Source organism: Saimiri boliviensis, chromosome 12 (genome assembly GCF_048565385.1).
Source record: "Saimiri boliviensis isolate mSaiBol1 chromosome 12, mSaiBol1.pri, whole genome shotgun sequence".
Classification (NCBI taxonomy): domain Eukaryota; kingdom Metazoa; phylum Chordata; class Mammalia; order Primates; family Cebidae; genus Saimiri; species Saimiri boliviensis.
This window is the reverse complement of record NC_133460.1, coordinates 99,888,450-99,911,476: the sequence shown is the minus strand read 5'-3', so window position 1 is coordinate 99,911,476 and position 23,027 is coordinate 99,888,450. Positions and strand designations below refer to the sequence as shown.

General features: G+C 34.6%; 1 protein-coding gene across 4 annotated transcripts in view; it reads right to left on the bottom strand.

The window, feature by feature from the left end:
* Window positions 1-23,027, bottom strand: part of ATRNL1 (attractin like 1) — an 811,767-nt gene that overhangs the window by 465,468 nt on the left and 323,272 nt on the right. For all 4 annotated transcript variants that reach the window (XM_039465348.2, XM_074382946.1, XM_074382947.1 and 1 more), the window contains one exon: window positions 3,933-4,027. In XM_039465348.2, coding sequence (XP_039321282.1) covers window positions 3,933-4,027 — 95 coding nt within the window. The remainder of the gene's footprint in view (window positions 1-3,932; window positions 4,028-23,027) is intronic.

Here is a 23,027-nt window from a genome sequence, read left to right as displayed (position 1 = left end):
TAGTATTTGAAAATTTGAAGGAGTCAAAGAAAAATAAAACTTTGGATTTAAAATACATAGAGTAATTCAGAAGGATATTGCATTATGCATCATAGTGATATTCATAAATGGCCACGAATGTAAGAAGAAATTTCCTTCTTATTTTCTATTGATTATCAATTGATACTGAATTCTATTGACAAGCTGTTAAGAGCCCTTCTGCAGCACATGCTACAAAATGTCAAACATATTGGGATTTTCCTATTTCTTTTAAGATATAAGTGAACACAGAGTTGGCATAAATTCAATGGAAGGCCAGAAAAACAATTGAGTAACTCTGACTGTAGCAATAAATGCAGAATACTTTTATTTCAGTATGCAGATAGATCTGTTCAATAGATTGTGTTGTTCAGTTGTGGTATACAAAATATACCTCAAATATATATAATGTAGTCCTAAGGAAAATCCAGATATTAAAGGGAGATATCTGGCAGCAAATATTGATTTATGTCATCATAATAAACTAACCAGACTTGAATCCAATAACACTTTTATATTCAGTAAATAATTTTCATGAAGCAACAAAGAGAATCAGTGAAGAGTCAGATAACCTTTGAAATCTTAGGTCTTTAATGTACAGGCTGATTGATTAGGGGAAATTACTTTTCCTTTCCAAAAATCACTTTTCTAATCTCTAAAACGGGGATATAATTACTTCCCTCAAGAAGCTCTTATGAGCATTAAATGAAGTAATTTCTGATAAAACTTTGGTTTCAGCTCATAGTGCTTATAATCGTAGTGTTGTTATGTTGTTATCAATATTAGGTGTAGTGACATGGTATATTCTTTTTCTCCTCTTTCGTCATCTTCATCTTCATCTTCACCCAGAGGATGGGGAACTCAAAAAATGAAACCAAACAAAATAAAGAAAAAAAAACATGCTTTGAGGAGTGGATTTTTTACTATTAATGAAGTGGTTCCAAAATAACTTTTATTTATTTTATTTATTTTTTTATTTTTTTAATTTTTTTAAGGCTAGTCAAGTGAAGCAGTGGGAGTGGAGAAGGAACAAAGAAATCTGTAACTGGTTGTGATCAATTAGCTGTAAACACCACTGCACTCGGACCAGCCCCCAAATAACTTCTTTATGAAAGTAAAGCATGGTGAAAACATTGTACCCTTAAGGAAGCTTAAATCTTTCTTTCCTCTTGAAATTGCCTCTTCTTAATTATGTGTACCTTATGCTGGATGAGATTAATATTAGCATAACTGTTGTTGCTAAAAGGTCACGCAAAACTTCCAGTTGATATTTAAAAAAAAAAAAAACCTATAAAACTGTTTTTGAACTTTTAGTTCATTTTCTATCAATTCCAAGTTTAGGCATTGCTGAATTATATGGTACCGCAACTAAAGCCATATAAAAAGCATTTAGGGTTTAAAAAGCTGTACTGAAAAAGTGACACTGTAGGTATCCCAGTAAATGATAAAATTAGTTATTTAGAACATTGTTGGTTAATTATGGATAAGTTTGACAAAATAATGTTATACAGAAACCTGACCCAAAATTGTTCACATGAAAGTACTAGCTAGAAGTGATGGCTAGTGAGTTAAAATTAAATCTGTCAAAATGTAGGAAATGTATACATAGTTAAGATATCTACTTTTTATTATTATTTTCTTATAGAATAAGAAGGCTTGGCCAATAATACATAATAATTTCAGAGATTATTCCCAGGTGAATACATCTTTAATTAAAGGGGGTTGCACAAAATGATAATATAAGCATTCTTAGTGATGCCTCTCATGACAGTTTTGCATCCTTAAGTTTCACAGAACACGTGTCTGGTTTCTTGGCTTCAACTGGACAAGATAGTAGAAAGTAAAACAAAGCTGGGACATTGGAAAGCACTTTGAATTGCTGGAAATTAAAGGAGAAAATGGGGAAGGCAGAAGCAAACTAGAATTGTGGCTAATCTGGACATAAGTGTATGACACTATGGATAATAGGAGGAATACTATTCATTTTCAAATTTTGAGTCAGACTTCCCTCTTACATTAAATTTTTTAGATTTTCAAACAACCTCACAGGTTTAGAATTATTACTAACGATCAAGAAGCCAAAGGTTCTGACTTCTGATACTTACTACAACATGGATGAATCTTGGAAACACGCTAAGTGAAATAACCCAGGTACAAAAGGACAAAATATACTTATATTAGGTACCTAGAGTAAGCCAATTCATAGAGACGGAGAGTGAATAAAGGGGCTGCCGAGAAGTGTGCAATGAGACATTATTGCTTAATAAATGCAGAGTTTCTGTTAGGGATGATGAAAAAGTTTCACATGTGGATGATGGTGATGATTGCATAACACTGTAAATATGCTTAATGCCATTGAATTATACACCTAAATTGATTAAAATACATTTTACCTTATGTATATTTTACTACAATAAAAAATCAATGGGGATTATAATGCACATATAAAAACTTTATCAAATTTATAAATGCAGTTTCTGAGATTATTAATATATCTTTATAGAAACAGATCATCAGGAAAGGAAGGCTTGTATTTGAAACAAAATATCTTTGAACTCCTTATTTAAAAGTCAATCTTTAAATGCATTCCCCAAAAATATAGTCTTTCTTAAAGTCTAAGGAATAAAGAGAAACATAAAATGTAAAATGAACTGTTCTTTTGTTGGTGAGGGGTGAGGCAGAATGCTATTTTACTGAAAAAGAAAAATTTAAGAAATTATATTATTTGTCAGCAAGTCCAATGAACTATATTAAAAGGAAAGAAGTTGGAAAATGTCAAGATGTTAATATATTTAGAAGCCTCACCTATTTGAAAAACCATTAAATACTTGACATGAATTTAACAATATGGATTAATTCATCATAAGAGTATTACTTATATTTAACATAACTTCATTTAAAATGTAGGAGTGTTAGTTTTAAAAGAACTAAAATTCAACCCAACTAAACGCTATGGTTGACATTTCCATTCTCAGGATTTTAAAATTAATAAAGCCCCAGAAGGATAGCAATATATGTGTGTTATTTCTAGACAACCTAAGAGTGTTTTACTGAATCGATGAATTGATAGTAAAATTCGCAATTAATCTTTCATATTTTAAACTTCAAAAGCTCATACAATTATATCGATGATGTGATAATTTCATTAAAGAAGCCATCATTCATATAACTCAAAGTATGGACTTAATAAAAAGATAATAAAAACCTATTACTATGAAATAGTATTAAAAAAAGGAAAACATTTAATATAGTATGCTTTGAATTCATGAGTTTTATTTTTAAAATAAGAACAAACTGTGTTTGTATAATTATAGGCATAAATTTTGTTACAAGAATATATAAAGAGAGAAATAATATAAAATTTAAAATATAGGGCTATTGGCTGGGCGTGGTGGCTCATGACCGTAATCCTAGCACTTTGGGAGGCCAAGGCAGGAAAGGTAAGGAGTTCAAGACCAGCCTGGCCAATACGGTGAAACCCTGTCTCTACTAAAAATACAGAAATTAGCCGGGCATGCTAGTGCATGCCTGTAATCTCAGCTACTCGGGAGGCTAAAGTAGAATTGCTTGAACCTGGTAGGTGGAGGTTGTAGTGAGCTGAGGTGGAGCTACTGTACTCCAGCCTGGGGGACAAAGTGAGACTCTGTCTAAAAAAAAAATTATATATATATATATATATATATATATATATATATATATGCACATACTTGCAAAGTCTGTAATATCAAACTCACAAATTATTTAATCACATAGACAGAAAAAATTATCAGTTTTATTGGTAGTTTCTATAATGGCCCTACAATGTGATAATTCTGGCAAGAGGTAAAATCACAATGAAAGATGAAAAAAAAAAACAACTTGTGTCCATTGACACTAGTAAAACTATATGTTAAAAGATAACACGCTTTCCTCACCTGTTCTGGGTTTGCTATAAAGTTTATAGCAGTATGGTGGCGATCATCTTCCTGTAATAAGCTGAAGGTAAACTGATAATCAATCAAAAGGCTGTCTGTAGGGGGGAGAAAAAGTACAATTCTGAGATACACTTTAAAAACTGTCTAAAAAGCAAAAGTTAGGTTACAATATATTGTACACTGAAATTAAAAATGATTATCATTAAATACTAGTGGTCTATTCAAGTCTAACAAAACATAAATTTTTGTCATCAATGAACAGAAAGCAAAACATAGTTATGGAAGAAGTACTAATCCCTTAAAAATTATGTTTATTATTTCTGATGTTATTATAAAACTACAACCAAACATTATAGACTTTCTGGAAACTATACAAAAATAAGAGAATAAAATTAAAATTATCTATAATGTTATAACTAGAGGGAAATACAGTTAACATTTTGGTGCATTTTATTCCAATTAGAATTCTGTAGCTATATAGAGATTTTTTCATAAAACTATAACTTTCATAAACTCAAAATTCTTTGAAAACATAAACTTTGATGGTTAAGTAATATTTCATCATATACTGTAATGCATTTACTTGTTTTTCTACTGTGGTCACTTCTACTTTTAGTAATTTTTAAATTCTATGATACAGATTCTATGATAAACATGATTTTACAGATATGACCTTTATTCACAATGATTCTGGGAAAAGATATGTTTAATTTTGTCCATACATAATGCTGAAGCCAAGGTGAAACATTTACATGTTATGGATCATGAGCGGCTATGCATATGACATGAGGGTGATGTATTGCTCATAACATTAAACTGCTACCTTTATAAAAATTATTTCAAATTATTTTAAAGAAATAGAGATGACTTCTGTCTTTAGTATACATATCTTTCATGTTATACACTTAACCATTAAAAAGTATTAGTATAGAACACACAAATAGAATTACAATAACTGAATTTATTTTTAAAACTATTCAGGCATTATTCCTATGCTTACTTGCATACTTTATAGTATTCACCCTATATATTTCTTGTATAATTTAGTTTAAGGCAACATTTTGTATAAAAATTGATAGGCATCCTTATAACTGATAATAAGAATTATGCTATAGGTCATAGTTCCAATTTTCATCTGACTGCCAAAAAAATGCAGAGGAAAATTCAATGTGCCAGTATATTCTAGGCCCTGGAGATACAATAAAAAATAAAAATGTCTGTCCTCTTGAAACTTATAATCTCCCTGAATAAACATCAGTCTTTTGGACAAGAATAAACCAGTGAAGCAGAGGGAAATTGCTGCTAGGTAGGAGTATACTTCCAGTTTTGAGAAGAAACATTCAGAGAATTTAGATAGTAAATAAGTAAGCCATGGAGTTTACTAAAAAAAAATATATTCCAGACAGAGAGGACAAGTACAAAATCCTCAGAGCAAGAACACACCTGAACTGTGATTCTCTCATAGAGGCTATGGCTGTAATACAGGCAGGAGGTAATGGAGGCAAGGGTAATAGCAGTGAAGGTCACAGGAAGTGGTCAAATACAGGCAATGTATTTTGAAGGTACAGCAAACAGGATTAGCTAAATAAAAGAATGTAGCCTTTGTAAGAAAAAAAGGCAAAGTTTTATTTGTTTTTTCCTAAGACCAAGCAAAAATCACCATTAACTTAAATGGAGAATAGGTTTGACTGCAATGGAACTAGGATGAATAATTAAGAGTTTAATTATAAATATGTTAAGTTTGAGAAACTTATTGAATGGCCAGATGTTAAGTGAAGCTCAGGAGCATGTGTAGTAGACTACAATTTGTAAGTCATCAGCAATTACATGAGATTGAAAGCCACGGAGTCAGAAAATCGTCTTTGTAGATAGATAAGTGGTCCAAGAGATTAGTCCTGAAGCTGAACAATGTTAAACAATTAGATCCTGAAGAGAAACTGCCAAGGAGATGGAGAAATGGGTAGTCCAGGAGGGAAAAAGAAACCCAGAATTTAGTGCTATGGACAGCAAGTAAATACAATGTTTAAAAGAGCAACTAGTGATCACCTTGGGCAAATGCAGCTGAGTGAGACGCAAAAGTAGGGCTGCAGTCTTGAGAAAGAGAATATCTATTTGGAATTAAGAAAAAAAAAAAGCACTAAGGAAAAGCAAGCACTTCAAAATTTCCACAAATTTGCACAAATATCTTTTTTTAAGACTGAAACTAAGCATTAAGAAGTCAGGAAATAAATGCCCTTTAGGAGACGGGAATTGGGTGACTTCAGATCCTTGAGCAGTCCTGAGTAAAGGCTGCGACACCCCAGACCTACAGACATTTTTCTGCCAGCATCTACCACAAATATGTCCAAACAAATTCTTGACCAGGAATTCAAGTATGATTTTCTCTCTTCTTTTCTTCTTATTTATTAGAGTTGGAAATACTAGATCAGTACTATGGATCTTGTGTATGGTAATAATAAATTCTAACGTCAATTGGACTAAAAATATAAAGTTGAAATCTATTAACAAAATTAGGAGTATTAATCAATTCAACTGACTAATAAGAATACCAATCAATGAATGTGAATTACTATAAAGAAAGAAAATTTAGACTTCTACACAAAATGTTTCCATTTAAAGTTGCTTAGAATGAAAGTCTTACAGAAGCCAACTATGGAATTTTCCACTTAACTAGGAGATTATATTTTTCTCCTCAGAATTTAAAAAATCAGGATGATGGCCGGGCGCGGTGGCTCAAGCCTGTAATCCCAGCACTTTGGGAGGCCGAGGCGGGTGGATCACAAGGTCAAGAGATCGAGACCATCCTGGTCAACATAGTGAAACCCCGTCTCTACTAAAAATACAAAAAATTAGCTGGGCATGGTTGTGCGTGCCTGTAATCCCAGCTACTCAGGAGGCTGAGACAGGAGAATTGCCTGAACCCAGGAGGCGGAGGTTGCGGTGAGCCGAGATCGCGCCATTGCACTCCAGCCTGGGCAACGAGCAAAACTCCAGCTAAAAAAAAAAAAAAAAAAAAAAAAAAAAAAAATCAGGATGATATATTTTTGGGAGGTTATGAATGAATAATTTACCTGGAACTTAAACACATAACTTAATGGTGAAATATGCTCTGAACTTCTTAGCTAAGTAGGGTACAGGACATAAAACATTAAAATGTAAAATATGTCTCAAGTTTATGAATAAATGTATGTAACTTGAAAATAAGTTTTTATGCTGCATTAATTAACTACTCTATTATGGTATAAAGAAATGACAACATGATTGACTATAAATCAATTTGAATAATTTATCACTTTATTAATAAATACAGATAAATGACAAATTAGCATGAAGAATAAGTATGACAAAGACATGTAAGAAAACTTCATTTTTGGATTGGGAAAATAGTACATTTTATGCCAATTGATAAAAAGATTAGTAGAAAAGAAAAAATTGATAATAGAGAAGAGAGAGGAGGAATTTTAGAACTATCTCCTGAGGTAGGAGAAAGGTGATGAGATCTTGTGGAAAAAACGCAAAGATTGAGTATACACAACATGCAGAGAGGAGACCATACTGAAAAGAGAGCAGTAAGGGAAATGTGGTGGTGGGATCATATGGGAGCTCCCTTTTGATTTTTTTGTTAGTTTGTTTTCTCAATAAAATCAGAAAGACCATCGGCTAAGAAAGCGAATGGAGGATGAGGGATTGGGAAATGTAAGGGCAGAGAAAAGATGTACAATAGTCATCAAAAAGAGGGAAAGTAAATAAAATGAGGAAATATTGTATTGATAGCAATAGGAGACAGACAGATTCCTAAGCAGACAAGGACAGGTCCCAGTGAAAGTCAACCATCAAGCCAAAGATAGCCCAAAACTGAACTGCCAGTTCTGGATAGAGTCCACAACCAAAGTGAGAACTTCTATACCCAATTCACTCACTCTCTCGATTGGTTCCTTCTGTATGATGTCTTTTTACTAATTGAATGCTGCTTTTCCCAAGACCACTCATGGACCAATTAGTAAGTAGTAACCCCCCATTCTAAGCCCATAAAAATCCCAGACTCAGCCTCACAGAGGGCTACCCACTTTCAGAGTACCCTACACTAAGAGCTTTCCTTCTGTTGCTCAACAAAATTCTTCTCTAACTTACTCACTCTCTGGTGTCCCTGTACTTTATTCCTCTTGGTCATGAGACAAGAACTCAGCATTCACCAAGCTGTGCAGTGCATGGTGGAAACAAAAGATCTGTAACCCTCCCATTCACCAAGCTATGGGTAGCAGGAACAAAAGAGATATAACCCTCCATCCCACTCACTGAACAACGGGAACAAAAACGTAACTGAGCAACATTCCTTCCTGCTCACTGAGCACCATTCCTTCCTGCTTACTGAGCAACAGGAGCAAAAAACCCACTGTGTGCCACTCATTCCCACTAGCTGAACAACAGGAATGAAGAAGCTGCAACAGTATGAGATTGGTGAACATATATCTGAAGTGAGACCAGTTAGTATATTTGCATGTTTTTCTACAGCAGTGTTCAAAGAAACCTTAGAAGTTAGTTGATATTGTATTAGAGTTTTTGTTCATGGATAGAGGACAAAGTAAAGAAAGGGCAATGAAGTTGAGAATATATACACAAGAGAGTATATCTATTTTACTATTCGGAAAAAATTTTTATACACTTTAAGTTCTGGAATACATGTGCAGAATGTGCAGGATTGTTACACAAATATACATATGCAATGGTGGTTTGCTGCACCCATCAACCCATCATCTATATTACATATTTCTCCTAATGCTATCCCTCCCCTAGCCCCTCACCCCACTACAGGCCCAGGTGTGTGACAGTCCGTCCCCTCCCTGTGTCCACATGTTCTCATTGTTCAACTACCACTTATGACTGAAAACATGTGGAGTCTGATTTTCTGTTCTTGTATTAGTTTGATGAGAATGATGGTTTCCAGCTTCATCCACGTCCCTGCAAAGGACGTAAACTCATTCTTTTTTATGGCTGCATAATATTCCATGGTGTATGTGTGCCACATTTTCTTTATCCAGTCTAACTTTGATGGGCACTTAGGTTGGTTCCAAGTCTTTGCTATTGTGACTAGTCCTGCAATAAATATACATACACATGTGTCTTTATAGTAGAATTATTTATAATTCTTTGGGTATATACCCAGTAATAGAATTGCTGGATCAGATGGTATCTCTGGTTCTAGATCTTTAAGGAATCATCACACTGTTTTCCACAAAGGTTGAACTAATTTACAATCCCTCTAACAGTATAAACATATTCCTGGATATTAACCCTTTGACAGGTGAATATATTGCAAAAATTTTCTCCCATTCTGTAGATTGATTAACCTGATGATAGTTTCTTTTGTTGTGCAGAAGCTCTTTAGTGTAATTAGGTCCCATTTGTCAATTTTGGCTTTTGCTACAATTGCTTTTGGAGTTTTGGCATGAAGTCTTTGCTCATGCCTATGTCCTGAATGGTACTGCCTAAATTTTCTTCTAGGGTTTTTATGGTTTTAGGTCTTACATTTAAATATTTATCTATCTTGAGTTAACTTTTGTGTAAGATATAAGGAAGGAGTCAAGTTTCAGTTTTCTGCATATGGCTAATCAGTTTTCCCAACACCATTTATTAAATATGGAATAGTTTCCTCATTGCTTGTTTTTGTCAGGTTTATCAAAGGTCAGATGGTTGTAGACGTGTGGTATTATTTCTGAGGCCTCAGTTCTGTTCCACTGATCTATATATCTGTTTGATACCAGTACCATGCTGTTTTGGTTACTATAGCCTTGTAGTATAGTTTGAAGTCAGGTAGTGTGATGCTTCCAGCTTTGTTCTTTTTGCTTAGGATTGTCTTCACTATACGGGCTCTTTTTCAGTTCCATATAAAATTTAAAGTAGTTTATTCTAATTCACTCTTGCCTGATTGCCCTGGCCAGAACTTCCAATACTATGTTTAATAGGAGTGTGAGAGAGGACATCCTTGTCTGTGCACATTTTCAAAGGCAATGCTTCCAGCTTTTGCCAGTTCAGTATGACATTGGCTGTAAGTCTGTCATAAATAGCTCTTAACATTTTGAGATACATTCCATCAGTTCCTAGTGTATTGAGAGTTTTTAACATGAAGCGGTGCTAAATTTTATAGAAGGCCTTTTCTGCATCTATTGAGATAATCATGTGGTTTTTGTCAATAGTTCTCTTTTTGTTTATTGATTTACATATGTTGAACCAGCCTTGCATCACAGAGATGAAGCTGTCTTGATCATGGTCAATAAGTTTTTAATGTGCTGCTGGATTTGGTTTGCCAGAATTTTCTTGAGGATTTTCACATCAATGTTCATCAGGGATATTGGCCTGAAATTTTCTTTTTTTCTTGTGTCTCTGACAAGTTTTGGTATCAAAATGATGCTGGCCTTATAAAATGAGTTAAAGAGGACTCCTTCTTTTTCTGTTTATGAAATTGTTTGAGAAGAAATAGTACCAGCTCCTCTTTGTAACTCTGGTAAGGCTGTGAACCCATCTGGTACTGGGCTTTTTTTAGGTGGTAGGCTATTAATTACTGCCTAAACTTCAGAACTATTCAAGGATTTGACTTCTTCCTGGTTCACTCTTGGGAGGGTGTATGTGTCCAGGAGTTTATACATTTCTTTTAGATTATTATCCATTTCTCCTAGGTTTTCTAGTTTATTTATGTAAAGATGTTTATAGTATTCTTTGATGGTAGTTTGTATTTCTGTAGGATGAGTAGTGATCTCCCCTTTATCATTTTTTATTGTGTCTCCTTGATTCTTCTCTCTTTTCTTCTATATCAGCCTGGCTAGCAATTTTGTGGATCTTTTCAAAAAATCAGCTCCTGGATTCATTGATATTTTTTTTGAGGGTTTTTCATGTCTCTATCTCCTTCAGTTCTGCTCTGATGTTAGATATTTCTTGTATTTTGAATTTGTTTGCTCTTGCTTCTCTAGTTCTTTTAATTGTGATGTTAGGGAAATGATTTTAGATATTTCCTGCTTTCTCCTGTGGGTATTTAGTACTTTAGCGGTGTCCCAGAGATTCTGGTACATTGTGTCTTTGTTCTCATTGATTTCAAAGAACTTATTTATTTCTACCTTAACTTCGTTATTTACCCACTAATTCACTCAAGAGCAGGTCGTTCATTTTCCAAGGATTTATGCAGTTTTGAGTGATATTCTTAATTCTGAGTTCTAATTTGACTGCACTGTGGTCTGAGAAAGTGTTTGCTATGATTTCCATTCTTTTGCATTTGCTGAGGAGTGTTTTGCTACAAATTTTGCGGTCAATTTTAGAATAAGTATAATGTGATGCTGAGAAGAATGTATATTCTATTGATTTGTGGTGGAGAGTTCTGTAGATGTCTATTAGGTCTGCTTGGTCCAGAGCTGAGTTCAAGTCCTGAAATTCCCTGTTAATTTCATATCTTGTTGATCTGTCTAATATTGACAGTGGGGTGTTAGCATCTCCCACTATTATTTTCTGGGAGTCTAAGTCTCTTTGTAAGTCTCTAAGAACCTGCTTTATGAATCTGGGTGCTCCTGCATTTGGTGCATATATATTTAGGATAGTTAACTCTTCTTGTTGCATTGATCCGTTTACCATTATGTAATGCCCTTTTTTCTCTCTTTTGAACTTTCTTGGTTTAAAATCTTTTTTATCAGTGACTAGGATTGCAACCCCTGCTGTTTTTGCTTTCCATTTGTTAGGTAAATCTTCCTTCATCCCTTTATTTTGAGCCTATGTGTGCCTTTGCAGGTGAGATTGGCCTCCTGAATACAGTACACTGATGGGTCTTGACTCTATACAATTAGCCTCTCTGTGCCTTTTAATTGGGGTATTTAGCCCATTTACATTTAGGGTTAATATTTTTATATGTGAACTTGATCCTGTCATTATAATGCTAGCTGATTATTTTGCCCATTAGTTGATGCAGTGTCTTCACAGTGTCAATGGTCTTTACATTTTGGGTTGTTTTTGCAGTGGATGGTACCAGTTTTTCCTTTCCATATTTAGTGCTTCCTTTAAGAGCTCTTGTAAGGCAGGCCTGGTGGTGACAAAATCCTTCAGCATTTGCTTGTCTCTAAAGGATTTTATTTCTCCTTCACTTATGAAGCTTAGTTTGGCTAGATATGCAATGTTGTGTTGAAAATTCTTTTCTTTAAGAATGTTGAAAATGGGCCCTCACTCTCGTCTAGCTTGTAAGGTTATTGCAGAGAGATCCGCTGTTAGTCTAATGGGCTTCCCTTTGTGGGTAATCCAACCTTTCTCTTCGGCTGCCCTTAATATTTTTTCCTTCATTTCAATCTTGGTGAATATGATGATTATGTGTCTTGGGGTTGCTATTCTCAAGGAGTATCTTTGTGGTGTTCTCTGTATTTCCTGAATTTGAATGTTGGCCTGTCTTGCTAGGTTGGGAATGTTCTCCTAGATAATATCCTGAAGTGCATTTTTCAATTTGTTTCCATTCTTGTAGTCACTTTCAGGTACATGAATCAGGTTTGGTGTTTTCACATAGTCCCATGTTTACTGGAGGCTTTGTTCATTCCTTTTCATTCTTTTTTGTCTAATCTTCTGTTCAAGCTATATTTCATTAAGTTGATTCAATCTCTGATATCCTTTCTTTTGCTTGATTGATTCAGCTACTGATACTTTTGGATGCTTCACAAAGTTTTTGTGCTGTGTTTCTCAGTTTCATCAGGTCATTTATGTTCTTCTCTAAACCAGTTATTCTAGTTAGCAGTTCCTCTAACCTTTTATCAAGGTTCTTAGCTTCCTTGCACTGAGTTAGAAACATGCTCCTTTAGCTAGGAGGAGTTTGTTATTACCTTCTGAAGCCTACTTCAGTTAATTTGTCAAACTCATTCTTTGTCCAGTTTGGATCCCTTGCTGGTGAGGAGCTGTGATACTTTGGAGGAGAAGAGGCATGCTGGTTCTTGGAATTTTTAGCCTTCTTCCACTGGTTTGTCCTCATCTTTGTGGATTTATCTACCTTTAGTCTTTACTGTTGGTCACCTTCAGATGGGGTTTTTGCGTGGTTGTCCTTTTTGCTGATGTTGATCCCATTGTTTTCTGTTTGTTAGTTTTCCTTCTAACAGTCAGGCCCTCTTCTGCAGGTCTGCTGGAGTTTGCTGGGGTTCGACTACAGACCCTGTTTTCCTGGGTATCACCAGCATAGGCTGCAGAACAACACAGATTGCTGCCTGCTCCTTCCTCTAGAATCATCTTCCCAGAGGGGAACCCACCAGATGCCAGCCAGTGCTCTCTCATATGAGTTGTCTGTGAACCCTTGCTGGGAGGTGTCTCCCTGTCAGGAGGCATGGGGGTCAGGGACCCACTTGAAGAGGCAGTCTGTCCCTTAGCAAAGCTCAATCGCTGTGCTAGCAAATGCACTGCTCTCTTCAGAGCTGGCAGACAGGAATGTTTAAGTCTGCTGAAGCTGCACCCACAGCCACCTCTTCACCCACGTGCTCTGTCCCAGAAAGACAGTTTTATCTATAAGCTCCTGATTGGGGCTGCTGCCTTTCTTTTAGAGATGCCCTGTCCAGAGAAGAGGACTCTAGAGAGGCAGTCTGGCTACCTCAAAAATTTATTCTTAGGAGATCATAAACACCTCTAGATTAAGATTTCTACATTTTACTTTCACATTCATTCACATATATTTCAAAGCTACTGTCACATATGTTTAAATAATGACATATTCATTTGTTTATTCAATAATTGACAATTCCAACCATATACCAAAAAGTAAGTACCAGTAAAACAATGATAAAATACATATTTGTCACTCTCAAAGAACAAGTGGCTTAATAAGAATGATAATTAAAACAAATAATTTAAAAAATCAACATTAAAACATATAATATGAGTTATGACAATAACAAGCACAAAAACACGAAGGGAATGAGAGATAGTACAAGCTAGCATAGATGGACATGGAAGGCCGACCAGAGGAAGAGACACAGGTGAGCTTTGAGAATTGAGTTGGAGTTAGACAAGATGTCAAGACAGTCAAGGCAGAAGGAAAAACACACCCAAAGGAACAAAGGAAATTAAGAACTTGGTATCTTTAGGGGTACCTCACTTGGCTCCACTATTGTTCCACAGGATATACCAAAAAATCAGAAGATGTCAGGGCAAGTCAGGAGATGAAGATTATGAGAGACTTACAATTTGACATAAGATGGAATAAGTGCATTCCATTCTACTGTTCCTGCTAATTGCAATGAAAACTCTGGAATAAAATATACAAAACTATCAGAAGGCTCTCAGTGGTGGAGAAAAGCAAGTTACCTTGGAAGGCTAGTTACCTTGGTACTTAAGAGGGTAACCCAGTGGTGAGTCCTCTGGTTTGAGTGGGGGGTGAGGGTCTAATTAGTTTTTTTCTCCTTTATATCTCCACCTGAGTGTTACAGCACCTGCAACCTAGTAACTCCAACAAACTCTGGCCAAAACAAAGCCCAAAAATCCTCCTGCTGACATAATGAGGTGGAGTGCTGCAGGTCATACCCATCATACACTAAAGTAAATGGAAACAGAGCCTCTGTTGCATCAAGAAACAATAGGTAAAGCTGTGTTGATTAATACCACCTTGCTCTAATGCCACAAGAAGTGACAGTCCATGCCCTCACTCCAGCTACAGAGATTGTGAGGTGAAGCATGGTCATTCTTCTGGCCCAGCAGCAAGTGAACTTCAAAAAAAATAGCAGGACTGCTGCCATTTCCAACTAGAGAGTTGAAAATAAAAATATCAGAGACATTGCCAGGGACAAAGAGGAACCATACATGATGATAAAAAGCCCAGTTCACCAACAAACATAACAATCCTAAATGTATATGCACTGAAAAAAAAGATTTAAAATACATGAAGCAAAAACCAACAGAAAAAAAGAAAGACAAAGCTACAATTGTAATTAGATACTGTGACAGCCTTTCTTTAAAACTATTTGAAAATATTAGACAGAAAATATGCAAGGATAATAGAAGAGATAAAAAACACCATGAATCAGTAACAGCGGAATACCCACATAGTGGTATGTTCCAAATGCACTTACTAAACATGCATTGTCTGATGATGCTGGAAAGCATATTACATAAGTATCAATTACATCCAACTAACATTTCATATCTATTTATTTCACGGTTTTGTATCATGAAATTTACAAACATGGGTGCAAGAACTGTATACTCTAGAAAACTGACTTTAGCAATTAAAAAAAGCAATAACAACTCATCTTCAGCAAATATTGCTTATGTAGAAAAAAATATGATATTAGGAAATTCACATACTATATAAATACGTTAAATTAAGAAAGAAAAATAATATCTTAATAGTTGCAAAGAAAATATTAAATAAAACACGAAAATAAAATGAAAAATGTTTAGCAAATTCAATAAAAGGGAATTCCTTTAATCTGATACAGACATTTGTCAAATGCCTCTGTCCAATATCATACTTTGGGCCGAAACTTCTAAAACTCCTGCTAAAATTAGGAACAAGACTTGGATGTCCCTATCATCCCTGTTTTGTCAAAAATCTACTAGCGATTTTTAGTTAGTACATAAAGATAGAGAAAAAGAAAAACAACCTTATATTTGAGAAGAAAACAACTGTCATAATTAGACATAATTTAATTGTTTAAAGGGAAAATCAAAGAAAATCTGTGGTAAACTTTTATAATGAAGATAATTCAGTAAAATTCAGGACATGGAATAAACATGGAAACAATCATTTTTAAAGGAATATTATTGTATTAGTCCATTTCACATTGGTATAAAAAACTGCCTGAGACTGAGCAATTTATGAAGGAAAGAGATTTAACTAATTTACAATTTAGCATGGCTGGGAAAGCCTCAGGAAACTTACAATCATGGCAGAAGTTGAAGGGGAAGCAAGGCACCTTCTTCACAAGACAGCAGGGAGGAAAAGTGCTGAGCAAAGGGGGAAGAACTACTTATAAAACAATCAGATTTCATGAAGACTCACTCACTGTCATAAGAATAGCTCGAAGGAAACTGCCCCCATAATTCAATAACCTCCACCTGGTCACTCTCTTGACACATGGAGATTATGGGGATTGCATTTCAAGATGAGATTTGTGTGAGGACACAAAGCCTAACCATATTAATTATAAACTGATATTATTATTGACAGACAAAACATCTTTAAAAACACATATCACCATGTTTAAGGCTTGACTCAATACTGTGAAGATAATTCTACTCACATAAATCTATAAATTCTAATCAATAACCAAATAAGAAATTTTATGAACTTGAAAAGTGATCCTAAAATTCACATAAAAGAACAAAATTGAAGGTCAAAAATTTAAAGAAAAGATGGTGATGAATAGTGTTTATACTATTAGATACAAATAATTATTATAAAACTATGGCAGTTAAGACAGCAGATTATGAGGGATGATATATGAGTAACCAAATGTGCACATAGAACAGGACCCTGAATATGTATAAATTTAATTACAAAATGGAGACATAACAAATCAGTGATGAAAGATACCTGAAAAGGAATTGGATCAAATAAGAAATTTGAAAGTATCTCAAGAAAAACAAAAATGAAAACACAAAATATCAACACATAGGATGCAGCAAAAGCAGTACTAAGTAAAGTTTACAGCAATAAATATGTACACTTAGAAAAAAGAAATATTTCAAATAATCTCACTTTACACCTCAAGAATCTGGAAAAACAAAAAACTATGCCTAATATTAGCAGAAAGAAGAAAATAATAAACAGTAGGGCAGAAATAAATGAGATAGAAAGATAGAAAAAAAAGGTGAAGCTTAGGGGTTTTCCTTTGAAAACATAAAATAATTAACAAATTTAAATTAAAATTAAAAAGAGAGAAGACTAAAAATAAAACAAGAAATGAATACACATACATTACAACTGATACCACAAAAATGTAGAGGACATAAGGGATTATTAGGGACAATTACACATCAACAACATGGACAAACTAAAATAAATGGATAAATCTCTACATACATTAACTCAACCAAGACTTGAAATCAAGAAATAGAGAGCCTAAACGGACCAATAACAATTGAAGAGAATAAGTGATCAACATATTCCCAAAAGAGAAAAGCAAAAGACTAGATACATTCACAGGTGAATTCTACTGAACATTTAAAGAAGTATTAGTATCATTCCTTCTCAATCTCTTTAAAAAATAAGAGGGTATATTTCCAATCCATTCTATGAAGTCAGCACCATCCTGATACATAAGTCAGACAAAAACATTACCAAAAAACAGAATTTTAGGCTAATATCCCTAATGAACAATGATCAAAAACCCTCAACCAAATGTTACCAAGCCAAGTTCAACAACACATTAAAAAGACTACACCCCATGACCAAGTAGGCTGTATCTCTGAGATACATGGATGGTTCAACATACACAAATCAATAAATGTCAGAAATACATTTATTGATTTGTGTATACATTAACAGAATAAAGGATAAAAAAAATGTTATCATCAACAGGTGCAGAAAAACATTTGACAAAGTTCAACACCCTTTCATGATAAAAATACTGAACAGTTAGGTATGGGTAGACCTTAATGCAATATAGACCATATGTGAATAGCCCACAGCTAATACCATGTGCAATGATAAAAAGCTGTAAGTTTTCCTTCTAAGTTCCAGAACAAGAAAGAGATGCCCACTCTCACTATTTCTATTCAAGACAGTATTAGAAGTAAGGGCCAAAGCAATTAGGCAAGAAAAAGAAAAAGTATCTAAATCAGAAAGAAAAAGTAATATCTGGTGATATATACAGAAAGCCTAAAGACTCCACACATACACACACATAAACACACAAATCTGTTAGAACAAATAAATTCAACAGTGTTGCAGGAAACAAAATCAACATACAAAAACCAGTTGCATTTATATACACTAGCAATGAACTATCTAAAAAACAAATTAAACATTCTTACAATGGCATCAAAAGGAATAAAATCCTTAGAAATAAATTTAACCAAAGAGAATAAAAACTTGAATATTAAAAACTAGAAAACTGACAAGAAATTAAACACAAATAAATAAGAAGACTTTCAATATTCATGGATTGGAAAAATTAATACTGTTAAAATGTCCATGCTGCCCAAAGTGATCTACAGATTGAATTCAAATCCTATCAAAATCACAGTGATATTTTTTTACAGAAATAAAAAGAAAAAACTGCTAAAATTCATATGAAACCACCAAATAACCCAAATAGTCAAAATGATTCTAAGTAAGAAGAAAAAAGGCTTGGAGGTATTACACTCCTGATTTTAAAATACATTACAAGGCTATAATAATCTAAAGAGTTTGGTACTGGCATGAAAAAAGATATGTAGATAAATGTAACAGTGTGAAGAACCCAGAAATAAACCCATGCACATAGAGTTAACTGATCTTCAAAAAGGGTGCCAAGAACACAATGAGGAAAGGATAGTCTCTTCATTAAATGGTGTTAGGAAAACTGCATATCCACATGCAAAAGAATGAAATTTGACCCTTATGCCATACACAAAAATCAATTCAAAGTGGATTAAAAACTTAAATGTTAAACCTGAAACCATAAAACTCATAAGAAAACAAAAAATCCTATCAACAGAGAACTTCACAATGATTTAGCTTTTCAGAAAAAGCATCAAGAGCACAGGTAACAAAAGCAAAAATTGACAAGTGAAATTACATCAAACTAAAAAGTTTCTGCAAAGCGAAGGCAAAAATCAACAAAATAAAAATGGTATGAAATGAGAGAAAATATTTGTAAATCATGCATTGGACAAGAGGTAAATACCTAAAACACAAGAGTAAATCAAACAACTAATAGCAAGTAACAAACAAATAATACAATTAAACAAAATCAAACAACACAATTAAAAATGGGCAAAGAGATGAATAGACATTTCTCTAAATAACTCTTGTACACTGTTGATAGGAATACAAATTGGTGCTTCCATTATAAACAAACAAACAAACAAACAAACAAACAAACAAAAAACAGTATGGCATCTTCTCAAAAAAGTAAAAAAAGAACTACCATATGTTCCAACAATCCCACTTCTAGGTATATATAGATCAAAAGAAACTTAATTCAGGATCCCAAAGTGATATATATACTTATATCTTCCTTATATCATTATTCTCAATAGTCAAGACATGGAAACAACCTTAGGGTTTGTTGGCAGATGACAGATAAAGAAAATGTAGTATACACGTACAATGAAATATTATTCAGCATTAAAAAGGATGGAAATTCTGCCATTTGCAACAACATGGATATACTGGAGAACATGATGTTAAGTGAAATAAGCCTGACCAGAAGAACAAATACTGTATTATCACACATTTATAAGAAATCTAAAATAATCAAATTCTTAGATTCAGAGAGTAGAATGGTGGTTACCAGGTGCTGGGGTGGGGAGAAAGAAAAGGGGAAGTGTTACTTAAAGGGTACAAAGCTTCATTTGTACAAAATGATTAAGCTCTGGTGATCTACTATACAGGATAGTAGTTAACAATACTGTATTGTATATTTTAAAATTTGTTAACAAGGTAGGTCTTATATTAAGAAAATAAATTAAATAAATAAATAGGGTGTTGGATGGATATATTTATAGTCTTCATTATGATGATGGCTTCATGGATATATACTTCTTTCCTAATGCATCAAATTGTGCATATTTATTATGTATACTTTTTCTATGCCAAGTATACCTCAATTAAGTACTTTAGAAAATCTGTGGTGGAAGGAGACACTGCAATAAATGGCACAGGAACAAACAATGAAAAGGAAAACTAAAGTACAGATTTATACCCTATGTCAAACACAAAAATCAATTTCAGCTTATTAAAGACATAAATATTAAAAGCAAAACTTTATAGCTTTTAAGTACAAGAAAGCATCTTTCACAAACTTAAGAAAGCATGTCATTAAGATCCAAACCTAAACAAAAAAAAATTAATGAAGTTTAAAAGTCCTGAACAATAAATACTGTTTTTAAAAAACTTTTAGGTTCAGAGGTATATGTGAAGATTTATTACATAGGTAAACTCATGTCACATGGATTTTTCATACAGATTATTTCATACAGATTATTTCATTATTTCATACCTGAGTTTCACCCAGGTATGAAACCAATTACCCAATAGTTGTCTCTTCCTTTTCCCATCCTCCACCCTCAAGTACACCCCAGTGTCTGTTGTTCCCTTCTTTGTGTTCATTAGTTCTCATCATTTAGCTACCACTTATAAGTGACAACATGCAGGATTTGGCTTTGTGTACCTGCATTGGTTTGCTAAGGATAGTAGTCTCTAGCCCTACCCAAGTTCCCACAAAATACATGATCTCATTTTTTACGGCAACATAGTACTCCATGGTGTATGTGTACCACGTTTTCTTTTTCCAATCTGTCACTGACGGGCATTTGGGTGGATTCCATGTTTTTGCTATTGTAAATAGTGCTGCAATGGACATTTGTGTGAATGTGTTTTTATGGTAGAATGATTTATATTACTCTGTGTATATATCCAGTAATGGGAATGCTGGGTTGAATGGCAGTTCTGCTTTTGGCTCTTTAAGGAATTGCCTACTGCTTTCCACAATGGTTAAACTAATTTATACTCCCAGCAACAGTGTATAAGTGCTCCCTTTTCTCTACAGCCTCACCAGCATCTGTTATTTTTTGACTTTTTAATAACAGCCATTCTAACTGGCATGAGATGGATCTCAATGTAGCTTTGATTTGCATTTCTCTAATTATCAGTGATATTAAGCTTTGTTTCATATGCTTGTTGGCCACATGTATATCATCTTTTAAAAAGTTTCTGTTCATGTTCTTTGCCCACTTTTTAATGAGGTTGCTTGTTTCTTTCCTGAAAATTTACATTCCTTACACATGCTGGATATTAGACCTTTGACAGATACATAGATTGCAAATATTTTCTCCCATTTTAAAGGATAGTTCATAGTTTCTTTTGATAGTTTCCTTGCTTGCAGAGCTCTTTAGTTTAATTTGATACCACTTGTCAATTTTTGCTTTTGTTACAATTGCTTTTGGTGTCTTTGTTATGAAATCATTGCCTGGTCTTTTGTCCATATTGGCATTACCTAGCTTATCTTCCAAGGTTTTTATAGTTTGGGGTATTACATTTAAGTTTTTTTTTTTTTTTGTGAGCTTTGTTGAAGACCAGATGGTCATAGGTGTGTGGCCTAATTCCTGGCTCTCTGTTTTGTTCCATTGGTCTATGTGCTTGTTTTTGTACCAGTATCGTACTGTTTTGGTTACAGTAGCCCTGTAACACAGTTTGAAGTTGGATAACATAATGCCTCCAGCTTTATTCTTTTTGCTTAGAATTGCCTTGGCTATTCAGCTCTTTTTTGGTTCCATATGAATTTAAAATAGTTTTATTCTAGTTCTGTGAAGAATGTTGCTGGTAGTTTTACAGGAATAGCATGAATCTGTAAATTGCTTTGGGCAGTATAGCCATTTTAATGATACTGACTGTTCCTATCCATGAGTATGGATGTTTTTCCATTCTATGTGTGTGGCTTCTCTGATTTCTTTGAGCAGTGGTTTGTAATTCTCATTGCAGAGAACTTTCACCTCCCCAGTTAGCTGTATTCTAAGGTTTTTTTTTTTTGCATTTTAGGTTTTGGGGTACATGTGAAGAACATGCAAGATTGTTGCATAGGTACACATATGGCAGTGTGATTTGCTGCCTTCCTTCCCCTCAGCTATATCTGTCATTTCTCCCCATGCTATCTCTCCCCACCTCCCCACCCCTCCCCGCCCCTCCCTCATTTCCCCCCAACGGACCCCAACAGTTGGGAATGGGATTGCCTTTCTGATCTGGCTTTCAGCTTGGCTATTATCAGTGTATAGGAACACTAGTAACTTTTGTACAGTGATTTTTGTACACTGATTTTGTATCTGACAACTTTCCTGACATTATTTAAAAGCAGAAGGGGCTTTTGCACTGAGACTATAGGATTTTCTAGATATACGATCATGTCTTCTGGAAAAGGGAATAGTTTAACTTCCTATATTCCTATTTGGATACACTTTCTTTCTTTCTCTTGCCTGATCGCTCTGGCTAGGACTTCTAATGCAATATTGAATAAGAGTGGTGATAGAGGCATCCTTGTCTTGTGACAGTTTTCAAGGAGAATGATTCCAGCTATTGTCTGTTCAGTATGTTATTGGCTGCGGGTTTGTCATAGATAGCTCTTATTATTTTGAGGTATGTTCCTTTAATATCTAAGTTATAGAGTTTTTAACATGAAGGGATGTTGAATTTTACAGAAAGTCTTTTCTTCATCTATTGAGATAATCATGTTGTTTTTGCCTTTAAATCTGTTTTTGTGATGAAGCACATTTATTGATTTGCTTGTGTTGAGCCAACCTTGCATCCTGGAAATGAAGCCTACTTACTTGATTGTGGTGTACTAGCGTTTTGATATGCTGTTGAATTTGGTGTGCAAGTATTTTGTTGGGGATTTTTGAATTGATGTTCATCCAAGATGTTGGCCTGAAGTTTTATCTTTTTGTTGTGTCTCTGCCAGATTTTGGCATCAGAATAATGCTGGCATTGAAACAGAACATTTTCCCTGGCCCCTTCATGGGACTCACTAAAGGGATACCTCACTTACTCAGCCCACAGCTCTTAACACTTTGTAGGAGGGGGAGCATGCAAGTAAGCGGGTGCAGTAACTGAGATGAGTGCTTCTGGGAACTGGCAGAAGCCAAACTCTGTGCAGTCCCACAGCAGTGTCTGGGGGGTACTCCAACTCCTGAAGCCCCAGAGAGCATGTGTTATAGTGACCTATTAGCTTTGCCATCCCCTGAAGGCTTAAGTGTTAAATAGCTCAAGTGTCCACACCCATGGCTCCTAAGCTCTTGGTCGGTATCCAGGAAGAATCAGGTTGCATGAACAAATTAGAGAGTGGTAAATATGGAGGATTTTATTGCCAGTGAAAGTGGCTTGCAGTGGGAAAGGGAGCTTAAAAGGGTATGATGTGAGAAGGTGGTCTTTCCCTGGAGTTTGGCTGTCCCCAGCCAGGC